At 47.8% G+C, this 13,686-nt stretch overlaps 1 protein-coding gene across 1 annotated transcript in view; it reads right to left on the bottom strand.

Annotated features, from left to right (window-relative positions):
- Positions 1 to 6,850: 6,850 nt before the first annotated feature.
- The window catches only part of CBFA2T3 (CBFA2/RUNX1 partner transcriptional co-repressor 3), a 40,585-nt gene continuing 33,749 nt past the window's right edge, over positions 6,851 to 13,686 (bottom strand). Inside the window, 4 exon segments of the mRNA XM_043983368.1 lie at positions 6,851 to 8,830; positions 8,833 to 8,971; positions 10,926 to 11,116; positions 13,318 to 13,386. Coding sequence (XP_043839303.1) covers positions 8,673 to 8,830; positions 8,833 to 8,971; positions 10,926 to 11,116; positions 13,318 to 13,386 — 557 coding nt within the window. The 3' untranslated portion in view covers positions 6,851 to 8,672.

Genomic DNA, 13,686 nt, shown 5'->3' on the forward strand with positions numbered 1-13,686 from the left:
TACTTACTATGCTCCATGGGTAAATTTATACTCTGAGGGTTACAAGGGACCTCAATAGGTCATTAGTTCCATCTCTTTGCTTTGAGTGATCATTCAGTCCCACTCGTAGAAATGACTGGACTTAACAGTTCCATGTGTGGTCTTGAACTTGACCCCAGCTTCCAGGGGATGGTCTTGAAGATGATGCCTTCATCCTTTGAAATGAAGGCGGCTCTCAGAAAGCTTTCTAGTGTCTCAGCAGGAGTCAGCATCCAAGGACGGGTCTGAGCCATGTGATAATTAAATTTTTGTTTTATTACACAGATACAGAGTTAAGAACAGACATAACCTGAATCATAATGTTTTACAGCTTCCACAGGTCAAACATACAGTACATTTAGAGAAAGCAGGACATAGCAAAGGGGAGGGAACAGCATGCCATAGACTCCTAACACAGCGTCATTTCTCTAGAGAGGCCAAGGGGCCCAAAGAACAGCAGGGGGATAAGGGCTTTTTATTAAAATTCTATTTTTCTTAAAAATTATCTTTCAACTCTTGTGGGAGAGGGGAAGAGTGGTGGCCCCAAACCAATCATTTACCAATCTTCCATATCAAGGCTCTTTCCCATCCTCCCCACCTCTCCCTGGCCCCTTCCTGTTCCTGCCTCATCCCGTTAGGACCTTTAGTTCAAGTATTGCATTTTGGTAGGTTGTATAGTATGTCTCTTGGCTGGAATTCTGGGGGAGCAGTTTGCACCCCCTCACCCCCACCCTCCCATTTCCCACCAGGAGACTCTCAGAGGGAATCCATCCAGGGGAAGAATGCCGAGGGAAGGACCTAGGAAGGGAGGGAAGCCCAGGGGAAAGAGAGGCCAGTCTAGAAACACCAAGTGCTTTCACGTCTATTTAGAAGGAAATCAGGTCCAATTAGAGTTGAAACAATTAACTGCTGCTGTTGAGGCATCTTTGGGACTCAGATTTGTCAGGCTTGGAAGGGAGCCCAGGACTTGCTGAATTGAGACGACTAGAGCAGAAAAGTCTGTGAAGCAATGTTTTCTCTTAATTTAAGACTTTGCTTGATAATTATGATTATGATGGATATTTATTATTATTATTATTATTATTTTGGGTGTTTCTTTTCTGACATTCAGAGCATACACATCATGGCTATGAGATCAATGCTGTGCCTCTTTCAGAAGCAAGCAAGCAAGCAGGCAGGCAGGCAGGTCCCTCTGCTGAATGGAATAGCTAATGGTCCCCCCTGGTCTCTCTCTCCTACCTCTCCCCTCATCTTTGATTCCTGTTCATCTTCACTCTATGAGAAAAGGGCCTTACGCCAGCCCTGCTTTGGGATGAGCTCCTACACTGAGGAGCCCCAAGGTCAGCTAGCTGTTGGGCCCTGCCCCTCAGAAGCCCTAAACGGGAGGGAAAGAGGGAATGAAAAGGTCATTCAGACCTCAGAACAGGGACAGCCCATCGGAACACAGGTAATGAGGGTGCCCAAGAGAAAGGACTAAGGTCCAGGGGGAGGGAAGGAAAGGGGGTACCAAGGGGTGACCAGTCTGAGACAGAAGTCATCTGGATTCCCAGGGAATAAGCGGCATCACCCTTCATTAGGCCAATAGCTTCTTTCTATAACAATTTCCCTTACTAACTGTGTGACTTAAGAGGGTCTCCTCTCCCTGATTCTAAGGGAAGAAGACAAGATTCAAACTGCCATCCCCGTATGAAAAGTCGATGGGCATAGGGATGAACTGAGGCGAACCTTCTCTACTATACTCCAGGGAAGTTCAGCAGCTGCTAAGGAGGGGAGGCCTGGCCTGACACCCCACTTGCTGTGCAGCACCATCTTGAAAGAGGAAGGTTGTCACTCAATTTACCCTCTGGTCCCGGGAGCAGCGACCCTTAAGGACGTGAGTGGGAGAGAAAGGGATCTCATCCAACCAGTGTCAGATTTCTTGCCAGGGAATGTGCCAGCCAGAAGAGACAAGCCTGAGGCGGGGGTGGGGGTAAAGGGGGTGCTTGTGTATTATAGGGCCTCTCAGCAGGTGTGTGGGCTGCCTCCCAAGACAGCAAGTCTGAGTGCCTCCTCCATCAACACCAACCAGCCCCCAAGGAAGGCACCCTTGTTCTTTCCAGCCAGGCCCACGTCGGTCTCAATGCTAAGCAGTTGTTAGCCGGGCCTGGGCTCCTCTCCTCTGACTAAAAGACGGGGAATAAACTATCCTTAACCTTTTCAAGGGAAGCCTCATCCTTGGAGACATTGAAAATCAGCCTGGACCAGTCAAAGATCAAAGCAATATCATAACTCCCAGAGGGAAAATTGCCTTGTTTTCTATCCCCAGTGCTTAGCAGGGGCCCTGCTACATAGCAAGTGCTTGATAAATGCTTGTTGACCGACAGACTCACTGTGTGATTGCTCAGGGGTCATTAATGGGAGATCGCTAAGGAGCTTTTCCTGCGCAGGTTGGTGACTTCTGGTCCTAAAAGCCGATGAATGGGGTCAACAACCAGGTGTTCAGAGCCTGTGCCCCCTTTGGGCTCCAGGAACAGGGGTCTCTCACAGATCATTTGGGATGGTGGGGAATATGTTGACCCTAATTTGGGAGGGAAGGATGGATGGATGGATGGATGGATGCCAGAAATGGGTGCTTTGGTGTCAGCCTGAGTGTCTATTTGGAATAATCAATGAACAGGACCAACCACAGGTCCCGTCCCACTAAAAAACAAGAACCGAAATAAAACCCCAACCACCAAGAAACCCAAACAAATCCAAAACCAATTCTTAGTTTTACCCTTCCCTTTCTTCCTGCCTCTGACCAGCAAGCTGTTCTGGGTCCCTCACTTTGGGGGGACCCAAGGACTCCTGGGCAGTGAGCGCTGTTCTCAGCTTGCTGGCTGCCCCCAGGTCAATGGCCAACACATTGACCTGAGTTTTCTCCCCCACCCCCTTCCCCCTTCCCCTTAGGTCAGGGCAACATTCCAGCAAGGAGCCAGGAGCAGGTACAAACACGGCTTCTTCCTCACTCCTACTCCACGTGTGGCCTTCTGGGTACACATTCCTCATCGTCTCCTAATTCCACAAAGTTGTGAACTAAGTTCTATTCCCTATCATCTGATTCGCATCAGTCACTGAAAGGAGGGTCCAAGCCATGAGAAGGAGGGAGCCCAGGTGACGTTTCTGGGCTCTCGGGGTCTCTGCTTTTGGATTGAGGTCCCTTGAGCATCTGTTTTGATAAACTAAGAGAAGACACGAACAGCTGAGTAAGTCCAGCCCTTCACCCTTTGCATCTCTCAGAAGTCAGGAAAAGGGCATTCTCTTCTACCTTATTTGGTCTGAGCTTCTCCCAGTCCACCTTTGTGTAATAGTCCGTAGGGTCCCCAGTTCTGGGTTCATTCAGCTGAGGGAACATGCCCTAGGATCCATGACCTAGTAGTAATTTCAAATCCTACAAGCTGAGCAAACTGAAGACTTCAGAGACACCATCATTACTGCTGCCCAGCCCACCACTGAGGTCCCTGGTAGCAATGGAAAGAGAAAGAACGACTATGCCAACCTTGAGAAACTGTGGCCTGGGGGATGGTGAGAGAGGGGAAATTCCGAAGCTCTGTGGGTAAGAGTGGGGGATCATGCAATTAAGAGTGAGGGGACTTAGCTCAAGCTGCCCTGGATGCAAAGGAAAGGCGGGGAATACATAAACATAAGTAGCCTCCACCCAGTTGTTTATCTGCCCCTTGGAAATGGATGGTGTTCTCATTCTGAATGACCTGGGTGAGAAGAATCCCTTTCTATCACCATGCCTAACTGTCCATCTCTGAGATCCTGCCTGACCACTGTCTCCTGCCTTCGGCTTTGGCCTCTGAACGCTAGTTAAAGCTGTCGTTTGAGTTTGGGATTCTGCTGGGGGCTCTGGGAGCAGTAGCATCTCACAGAGCTTTTGGTTCAATGGCGAGTGTGATCTTGACTAGTGGCTTTAAAGGAAAAACAAGTGAGCAAACCACACCTCTTAGTCTATGGTCCTTAAGCACATTGGAGGTAGCAAGGCAGGATACAGCTTCTGAGCAGGGGCGAGGAAGCAGAGGCAGGGACAGAGAGGCATGGGAAGGCCAGGGTTCAGACAGAAGAGAATGCTTAAAAAGTCAAACCAGCAGCACTCACGACTAACAGGTTCCTTCACCAGCTCACATGGGAAATGCTTCTTTACATATAATCTGTTTTTCATGACATAAAAATGGGTGATGACCAGTACACAGATCAGAGGAGGTATCAATGACAATGGTTACATGGCATTCTAACGTTGCTCAATTTCTCCCAAACCAACCCCAGAAAACACACTATTGCTGACAATTCAGAAAGCAAAATTACCAACATCCCTCCTTGCCACACTTTTTTCTCCCCAAAGTGTTGGGATTTCAGGTTTGGTTCCATGAAAAGGTCTTTGGCTGAACTAGCTTGGGACCAGGGTGGTGAGGGGCAAACTCTGAAGATGAATTCCTAATCATTTAAGGAAAAGGGCCTTCCAACAACCTGCCTCTCTTTAGGATGAAGTCACCTGAGTCTTCCACTTGGAATCAACCAAAGCCTTCCCAGGGGACTAGCCTTTCCTCAATGCACCCTGGTTGGTTACTAACCCAAGGGGATCTCATGTTAGCTCAACCATTCTTTAGGAAGAGGTCCTCAAAACAGAGATTGGGGGCTGGGGTCAGGGCAGCTCTGTCCAAATAACCTGAGCATTCACCCTTTCTCCTTGATACCACGTTCCTCTAGAACCAAGGAACTATGTTCTGATGGTCACTTGCCAAGAATAGGCAAATATTTTGTCTTCCTGTGCTACCGGAGGGGCACCCTGCAACAGAACCAGCCAATTTGCTGGATGGCTTGTGGGGCGACTTATAGATTTCTCTATTTTTTAACTTTCCTGGGGTGGGGAGGAGGGAGGAGAAAGGGAGAGCGCAATAATGGCTGGATAAATGGCCTGGCACCATGGGATGTATGAAGGGTGTCCAGCTCTAGCTGGCCAAGAAGCTGCTTCTTTCCATGGATTCTCTGAATCTAGGGCCTGACGGAGAGGAAGTAGCCTCATGGAAATGATTAGGATTTTGCACTGGAAATGCACTCTGGGCACCTTAGTAAATGAGGATGCCACAGGGCCTACCCTGGAACAGATCTGCTGGGGGGAGGGTTTCCTGGTTTCCTTTCTAGATGCTGGGTTCCTCTATCCAAAAAAGATACAATTTAACTCAAACTGCTTGTCCTGAGGGTAGGAGAGGACAGTGCTTCTACTCAAGTAGAGCGGGAAATTTGCCAATACCTATCGATTGATTCCACCTTATAAGGTCGGGCCTCTGACACCTTGAGCTGTCAGTGCCTTCTTTCTCCAAGTCATAACGGCTAATTACTTGGGGTCAGTGAGAATACTGTCCTGAAAAACCAAGCCCTGCTGCTCTCCAAAGGATACTCCCACCGGCCAAAATCAAGGCCTGAGCTCTCTGTCTCTCCTTGAGGCAGAAGCTAGGCAGGCACTAATCCATCTGAACTGAACACACAGCCTCACTGACTTTGCTCCTGGAAATCAGGACAGAAGATACTGTTAGGTTTTCATCCAGATCGAGATGCTCAGCAAAATAGCGGCCACTTCCTTATCCCTAGCGGCCTAGTGATCTTTTTAAACCAAGGCACCAAAATCCATCCTTCAAACCCTGCAGCCCAGATGGAAACAGACCTGTTCCCAAAGTAAATGGGCTTTGGAACACCAAGGCATTTCAAAGGACTCAGATACGGGGGGAGGGGGGGGGGAGGGGGAAGGCAGAAGACAAGGAATCAAGGGTCATGAGGGAAGAGGATACATGAGAGGATGAACTGGGAGAGGTAGTGGGAGACTCGATCTATATAACATACACATCTGATACTGGTACAGTCAACAAGCTTAGTGCTTGGGAGAAGAATGGAGGTCAAAAACTGAGGAAACTGCGGAAAAAGTTTAGCCCTGCATTTCCCTAAAGAGCTATTTTAATTTTAAAGAAGTTCTAGCTCTTGGGATACCTATGGAACCTTTCAGCCTTTATATATGTACTCAATGGTCAGGCAAGCAGAGCCCTGCACTACAGGAGTGTGTGTGTGTGTGTGTGTGTGTGTGTGTGTGTGTATAAAGATATTACTATCTTCTTATTCCACCCAATACACCCAATTTGCTTTCTGGATTCAAGTTTCATCTACCAGTATTTCCTTTGGACAATGACCCTGCTGGCAGTGACTCAATTTACTCCTCCCTTTCCATTACAAAAAGAACAGATTTTCGTGACTCTGGGATATAACAACAATAAAAAACAAAACAAAAACGAAACGAAACAACAACAAAAAATCCATCACTTCCCCAAGGACCAACTTCGTATTATTTTTTTTTCCTTAAAACCTGTTTCCTAAACTTTACATACTTCAGTGGTTTTTCTTAATTTTATTTGGCAAACATCTTTTCTTTATTATCATCATCATTAATATCATTATTTGGACCTCTGCAAATACTATATACATTCACATTAACGTACAATATTGACTTGACTCCTGTCTGGGAATCTTTTGGAAACCCCCATATTTCAGTAGCTGGGCCACTCTCCATATTGCACTCCCGTCCTCTGTACTTTGTACAATGATACAAGAAAATGCAAAATAGTCTACATTGTCTCTCTTTTGTTTTTCTTCCATTAAGTACAAGTATTAATTTTCTTTCTCCTTCATTTCCTCCTAGGAATCCTTGTGAGAGTTGGAAGGGGCAGAAAGGGGGCAAGGGAAGGGGGCAAAAGGGTGCTAGTGATAGGGAAAATGTTCAAATGAAAAGACCTATCATGTTCCGTCAAGGGAGCAGAGGAAAAAACATCTGGGGAACAACTGGACGCAAAAGCAAGGGATTATATACAGGCAATCAAAATAGTCTTCAGAAGGTAGGATGGGGGCAGAATACAAAGGTGGGTTTTTTTCTGTTGTTGTTGTTGTTTGTTTTGTTGTATTTTCCTGCAAAAGTGTGGAAGAGAGGAGAAGAGTGATGAGATACTGTGACAAGGGGTGGGGGGGGGGGAAATGGAGAGAAGAGAGGTAGAGGAGGAAAACGAGAAGCAGAAAGTATTGGTATAAGTTGCTATCTGCTCATGATCTGAAAAGCAGTCAAGAATCAATCCAAAAGATTGTCACAGTTTTGTTTGTTTGTTTGTTTGTTTTCGGAACAATGCTCTCTCTGGAAAGAAACACTTTTGTACTTTTTTTTTCATCGTTGGAAAAATTAAATGCGTTGGAAATCCATCGAGGGTGGGAAAATAGAGGTATCTTCCCCTTGCACATACATACACACATTCACACATATATGCACACACCCACCCACACACACACCCATGCCCAAACACATACTGGGTTTTTAATTGTTTTTCCTGGGCTCGGCTTGGTCAATCCTGATGATTTTTTTTTCCTTTTACTTTATTCATGTTTAATAACCAAACTCTGAAGCCACGGATGCAAATCCCATAGTCTGGCAGAAAGGGGAATGGGGGAAATCCAAAGCCTGAGAGCTGAGCTGGTAAAACAGGGCTGGGGGGGGCCTCATTCTTCACTGATGGTGCCAACGACTCACCAGCTGAGCAGTCACCATTGTTTGGTTGGGACAAAAGAGTGTCCTTGTTTGACAAAAAAGAGCTGGGGCCTTCCCCCCACTCTGAAAAACACAAAAGCCCAACCAAAAAGCAAAACCCAACCAACCAGCCCCAAATCAAACAAACCCAAGAGTAATGAAACAGAAAAAAAATACTTTGGCAGTGACAAAAAGAAGTCTGGATTGGTTTTCTTGTGAGAGTTTGCTTTTGGATTTCCTTTGGAGCAGAGGTGTATCTGGTATTCTTGGCTAGCTAGCAAGGTAGTTTACAAGTAAGCTTCCTTTACTTTTGTTTTTAAAAATCTTTTTGGATTTTTACTTAAAGCCAAAGAGTTTGACGTTAAAAAAATAAAAAATAAAACCAAAAACATTTCTTGCATCAGAAATTGTAATCCTTCTTACTGTCTTTGCTGCACCTGCCCCCTCCCATCACACAGGGGGCAATTTGGCAGAATATCCAGCTATAAAAAGAACAGTTCTCTTTTTCCCTTTTCATTGAAAAAAAAAACCACACTCAAAAATGAAAACCCCACAGTTTTCTTTGTCCATTTCTGAGTAGCTCTTTTGGGGAAAAACAAACACAAGCCCAAACCAAGGAAAAAGCTCCCCTCCACCCACCCTCCCCAAACAAAATTCTTCACTGAAAATATAAGCCACCAAATTATGTTTTTTTTAAAAAAATTTAAAACAAGAAAGTGTGTGAGAGAGAACTAGAGAGAAAAGAGAGAGAGAGAGAGAGAGAGAGAGAAAGAGACCAGAGAGAAAAAGACAAGAGAAAGAGACAAGAGGGAAATTGACAAGACAGAGAGAGAAAGACAGATTTAACGGAGAAGAAGGTTTGTACTTTCTTTGTGAAATCCACTTTTAAAGCCCAGTTTTGAAGATCTGTGAGGATCACTCGAAGAGATAGAGGTCGTTTGGAGGTCGAATGAAATCGTCAGGTAGCTGAGGAAGTTGCATTGAATGCAGTTTTTTTTTTCTTTTGGAGAAAAGCAGTAGCAGCAGTGACTTCTGTAGGTTCTCGGATTCCGTTGTGTCTTCCTTCCCCTGGATGGGGCTAGCGGGAGGCAGTTTCCAGGGGGGCTGGGGTGGCCGGGGTGCCCGAGCGGGAGGCGGCTGCTGAGCTGGTCTCGCTGGGGCTGGTGGCCACAGCCACGGCTACTACGTCCGGCTGGGTGGGGCCCACCCCATTTGGCTGGGGTGGGGCCCGTGGCTGCCATGGAGGCCCTGCAGTGTCTGGCCACACACGTGGTGGTGTTTCTCCCAGTCCTTGTGCTGGCAGAAGGAGCCGCAGTAGCGGGCAGTGTTGCAGCCGCTGCAGGTCTCGCTGGCTTTGCGCCCACAGTTCCAACAGCTCTGGGGGTGGGGGGGACAGAGGGCAGTATCAGGTGTGTGTGCAGGGAGAGCCTTGGCTGACCTAACAGTTGCAAGCGGGCACCTCCCCTATTCCTCTCCTCTAAGGATGCCCAGAGATCCCGAGGAGAGCGTGGGCAAAAGGCTATCTGGAGTCTCAGGACACAAGAAACGATGGCCTGCCAACCAAAAAGAGCACTGAATCTCCACGACTCTGATCTACTTGGAGGACCTGGGGGAAGATACTCTTTGGCCTCAGTTTCCTTCTCTGTAAAATGGGAATAACTGCTTTATGGGGGTAGTTTTGAGTCAAATCAGTCAGCAGAAGTGCTATAGATAATGGGCAAAGCCCCACCTGGGTCTCAAGCTTCCCCCTCTTGCACGAGATGCTGGCCGAGTGCCTTCCCAGTTTTAATAATTAGCTTGGGAAGTGCTCTGTACTTGGACCCACAGGGCCTGAGGCCAAGTCCTGCCTCTTCTCTTTTCCACCAGTTTTCCCAAGAGCTTAGATCAGATGCCCCCCGCCCCCATCTAGGGTTCTGTGGTCTCTTCAAGCTCTAGAACCCAATACAAGGTAGTTCCCCTTTTTTTCTTTCAGTGACAGTCTGGGGAAGGCCGAGAACATCTGTGGGTTTCACACATTGTTGCTTTCCAAAGTCTTAGGTATGACTGGCCTGACCTGGTTGGGGAACAAAGAGGCAAGAAGCCTAGAGAGGGACTGTGGGCTCCTTAATGGGCCACCCTAATTAGGAGCCCTACGGGAGCCACTAACAGCTATACCCCAGGAGCTGAGGGGAGGGGGCAGTGCTGGGCCCCAGGTGTCAGAGTGGTAAGAACCAGATTAAAACGTAATTGGGAACTATTGAACAAAATATGTAAAATACAATGAAACAAAGATGACCTTAGATTTGAAAACTAAGTCAACATGCTGCTCATAGGAATCCTTATGTATAGATTTTGTTGTTCAGTTGTTTTCAGTTGTGTTCGACTCTTTGTGACCCCATTTGGGGTTTTCTTGGTAGAGATACTAGAGTGGTTCACCATTTCCTTCTCAGATCACTTTACAGATGAGGAAACTGAGGCAAACAGAGTCAAGTGACTTGCCCAGGATCACACAGTTAAGAAGTATCTGGGGCCAGATTTGAATTCAGGTCTTCTGACTCCAGGAGCTCTATCCACCGCTCCCCCTATGTATGGATCAATGACACCCTTTTCTATTTGAGTTTGACACCCCTGGTCTAGGCTGTATGCAGTGGTGCTCTTCAGGGAAGGTGGTTCTCTCAAAGAAGGAAGGAAGATGGGGAGAGGAGGAAGCCCAGGAAGTAAAGATGGGGGCAGCAATGAAGTGGGGGGACTCTAGAGAATAGACTCATTGAGTTGGAAAAGCCATTACTATCTCTACTTTCCCAACAAAGGACTGAGGCCTGGAGGAGGTGAGGGGAGTGTCCAAGTTCCCATGAGGCACAAGCATCAGAGGTAAGATTTGAATCCAGGTCCTTCAGAGAATGATGGGGGGACACCCTGGGCTGGGGAGCTATAGCCCTGCAGAGTCAGGAGCTCTATCCACTATTGATCCCCCATCAGGAAAGGGGGAAGGGAAAACCCTCCTTCAGATACTTCAGGCTTTTACTCTCACTTCTTCTTTAACAAAGAAGAAAGAAGACAATTCCCATCAATCCACAGAGTACCACTCTGCATACCCACTTTGTTAGCCTTGTCAAGCCCAGTGCTTGTGGACACTGAGGAGAGAGGAAGGAAAAGAGCACGACCAGAACTCCAAGAAGTCAGAAAAGGGAAGAGGAGAAGATGAGAGGGAGAAGAGCATCCAGGAGTCCCCATTGCCCATCCCTGTGTCTGAGGCTGAACAAGCCTCTGGATAGAGGTGGGGGCTGTTCCTACGCTTGGTCCCTGTACCATGAGAGTGGATCTGGTAGAAGAGAGGAATGCGTGGCCCTACCTCGCTGGAGTCTTCCTGCTGGTTGACGACGGTCAGGGCGTCCTCGGAGGCCTGCCGCTTGGCCTCCGCCAGGGCCCGCTCCATCTTTGCCCTCTCGGTTGTGATGAGCTCATGGGCTTTGCGTTCTGCGTCGGACACAGCTTTCTGCAGCTCGGACATTGCCTGACGCTTTACCTCGTTCACAGCTTCCTCTGAAAAGCAGTGCGAGACGAGGGCCACCAAGTCAGTCTTCTGGGCTGGCCATGTGTGGGGGGCTACTCTGGGGTGGGGGGGCACTCGGGATTGAGGTGTGAGCGTGTGTGGGCACAGGCATGCATGTGATCACTAAGGATCACAGAATCAGAGCTAGCAGGGACCTGGGAGGTCATTAAGTCTAACCCCCCTCATTTTACAGATGAAGAAACTGAGACTCAGGAAGGGAAGGGCCCAGGATCACACAGGCAATGGACCCCAGGGGCAGAATTTGAACCCAGGTCCTCTTGGAACAGGAACAGGTAGGTGGTGTAGTGGATAAAGTGAAGCAGGAAGATGTGAGTTCAGATCCAGCCTCAGATATTTATTAGCTGTGTGACTCTAGGCAAGTCATCTCTCTCTGCCTCAGTTTCCTCAACTGTAAGATGGGGATCATAACAGCACCTCCCTTTCAGGGTTGTTGTGAGGATCAAATAAGATAACATTTGTCAAGAGCTTAGCACAGTGCCTGGCGCATAGTTGGTGCTATAAATGCTAACTATTCTTCTGACTCTAAAATCAGTCTCTTCCTACTACACCACACTGCCTTCCATGCACATATATGTCCATAGTCACAAAGGTGCACGGATACAGGCAGGTACCAACACACTGGGACTTATTTGAAAGCTTGTGTGTATGTGTGTATGTGTGTGTGTGTGTGTGTGTGTGTGTGTGTGTGTGTGTGTGTGTGTGTATGTATGTGTGTGTTACAGATATCATCTCACTGAATCCTTATAAAAACCCTGGGAGGTAAGTACTATTTTTCTCATCCCCTTTTACAATTGAGGAAAACGAGCAGAGAGAGGTTAAGCGACTTGCCCAGAGCTGTACAGTTAGTAAGTGTCTGAGGCGGGATTTGAACACAAGTCTTCCTGCCACCAGGTCCAATGCCACATTCACTCTGAAATGGGATCCTTCCAGCCTATGGTCACACCCTACTCTCCAACCCGGGGTGATTCCAGGCTTCTGGACAAGCCCCATCACTCATTCCAGTTGGGCAGCTGTTTCACGGTGTCTGTACAATTCTCTGGCTCACCCTGTGGCACCGTGACTAAATTAGCAGGTTCTAGGAACCCGGAACATCTTAAGGGACAACAACAGAAAGTCCCCTTGGAAAGAACTCGTCTTTCAAGAGGACAGCTTATTGCAGGGGATGAAAAGCTCAGTCTGTTGAAAGAGACCAGAGCTGCCCATCTTGAGGTGTGGGTCTGAACGGGCTGGATCCCACTGAACAGGCCCATTCAGAGTCGGTCTCTTCATATAGCTAATGAGAGCATGGAATTTGATGATTTTCAAGATCCCTTCCATGTCAAACCTCTTCGAGGGGCCACACGTACCAAGCCCATCTCAGGATCCTATAAAACGGAGATGGGAGGGTAGGTGGTGGGGGAAGAGCCTGTGTGAGGAGACCTGGGGTCTCTAGGCCTGGGAGTCTTGTGTTAAAAAAAAAAAAAAAAAGGACTGGGGCAGCTAGGTGGCGCAGTGGATAAAGCACCAGCCCTGGATTCAGGAGGACTTGAGTTCAAATCCGGTCTCAGACACTTGACACTTACTAGCTGTGTGACCCTGGGCAAGTCACTTAACCCCCATTGCCCAGCAAAAAAAACCAAAACCAAAAACAAACAAACAAACAAAAAAATAGGACTTAGAATGGGAGGGAACCCAGGAGATAATTGAGAGTCAGAGTGATGGTGTATATCCTAGCAAAAATGGCAGACTCAGAATCAGAAGACCTGGGTTTTATATCCCACCTAGGGTGGTCACCTAATGACCAACTTCCAGAGCCTCAGTTTCCCCATTTGTGAGATGGGCATAAGAACGACGGCACTCCCTGTTTCACAGGCTTGGTGTGAGGAAATCATGGTTCAAATCTTAGAGTTCTTTGGAGGTGGCAAATATTTATTTTAACAAGTGAAAACACTAATTAGATGAGGAGATTGGGGTCAAGGATCCCCCCATCCCCACCCCTCTGTCTCCAAATCCAGCATTCTGTCCACCACAGTACAGTGCTGGTGGCTTTAAGCCAGTCATATGTTGTAGTTGTGTGTGTGTGTGTGTGTGAGTGAGATGATCCAGGGGTAGCCCTGACCTGCTCCTTCCTCCCAATGCCTGGGATGCCCAAACAGGGGGCTCCCCACACATCTCTCTCTTTAACACTCACCAGCTTTCCTCCAGATTTCCTCCGGCATATAACCGGACAGAGGCCGGGGAACAAACTCCCGGTGACTTTCTGAAAAAGCAAGGATGAAAAGAGATCAGCTCTGGAGACCAAAGGCATAAGCTCGCAAGCCCTAAGGGGGAACCCGGCTTCCCCTCAGGAGGGCAATGCTGGGCCCTTGTACCACCTACACTGAAAGGCAGGAGGCCACCGCCAGGGCTCTGTTCTTGGGCAGAGTTAGACGCAGGCTTTGGCTGAAGAAGGTTCTCCTGGGGATGGGCTCTGGGCACTGGTGGCTCATGGTGGAATCTTGTTACAGATCCACATCATTGTTGCAGTCTTGTGGCTGGGTACCGGCCCAGAACAACATGG

This window comes from Dromiciops gliroides, chromosome 2 (genome assembly GCF_019393635.1).
Source record: "Dromiciops gliroides isolate mDroGli1 chromosome 2, mDroGli1.pri, whole genome shotgun sequence".
NCBI classification, from domain to species: domain Eukaryota; kingdom Metazoa; phylum Chordata; class Mammalia; order Microbiotheria; family Microbiotheriidae; genus Dromiciops; species Dromiciops gliroides.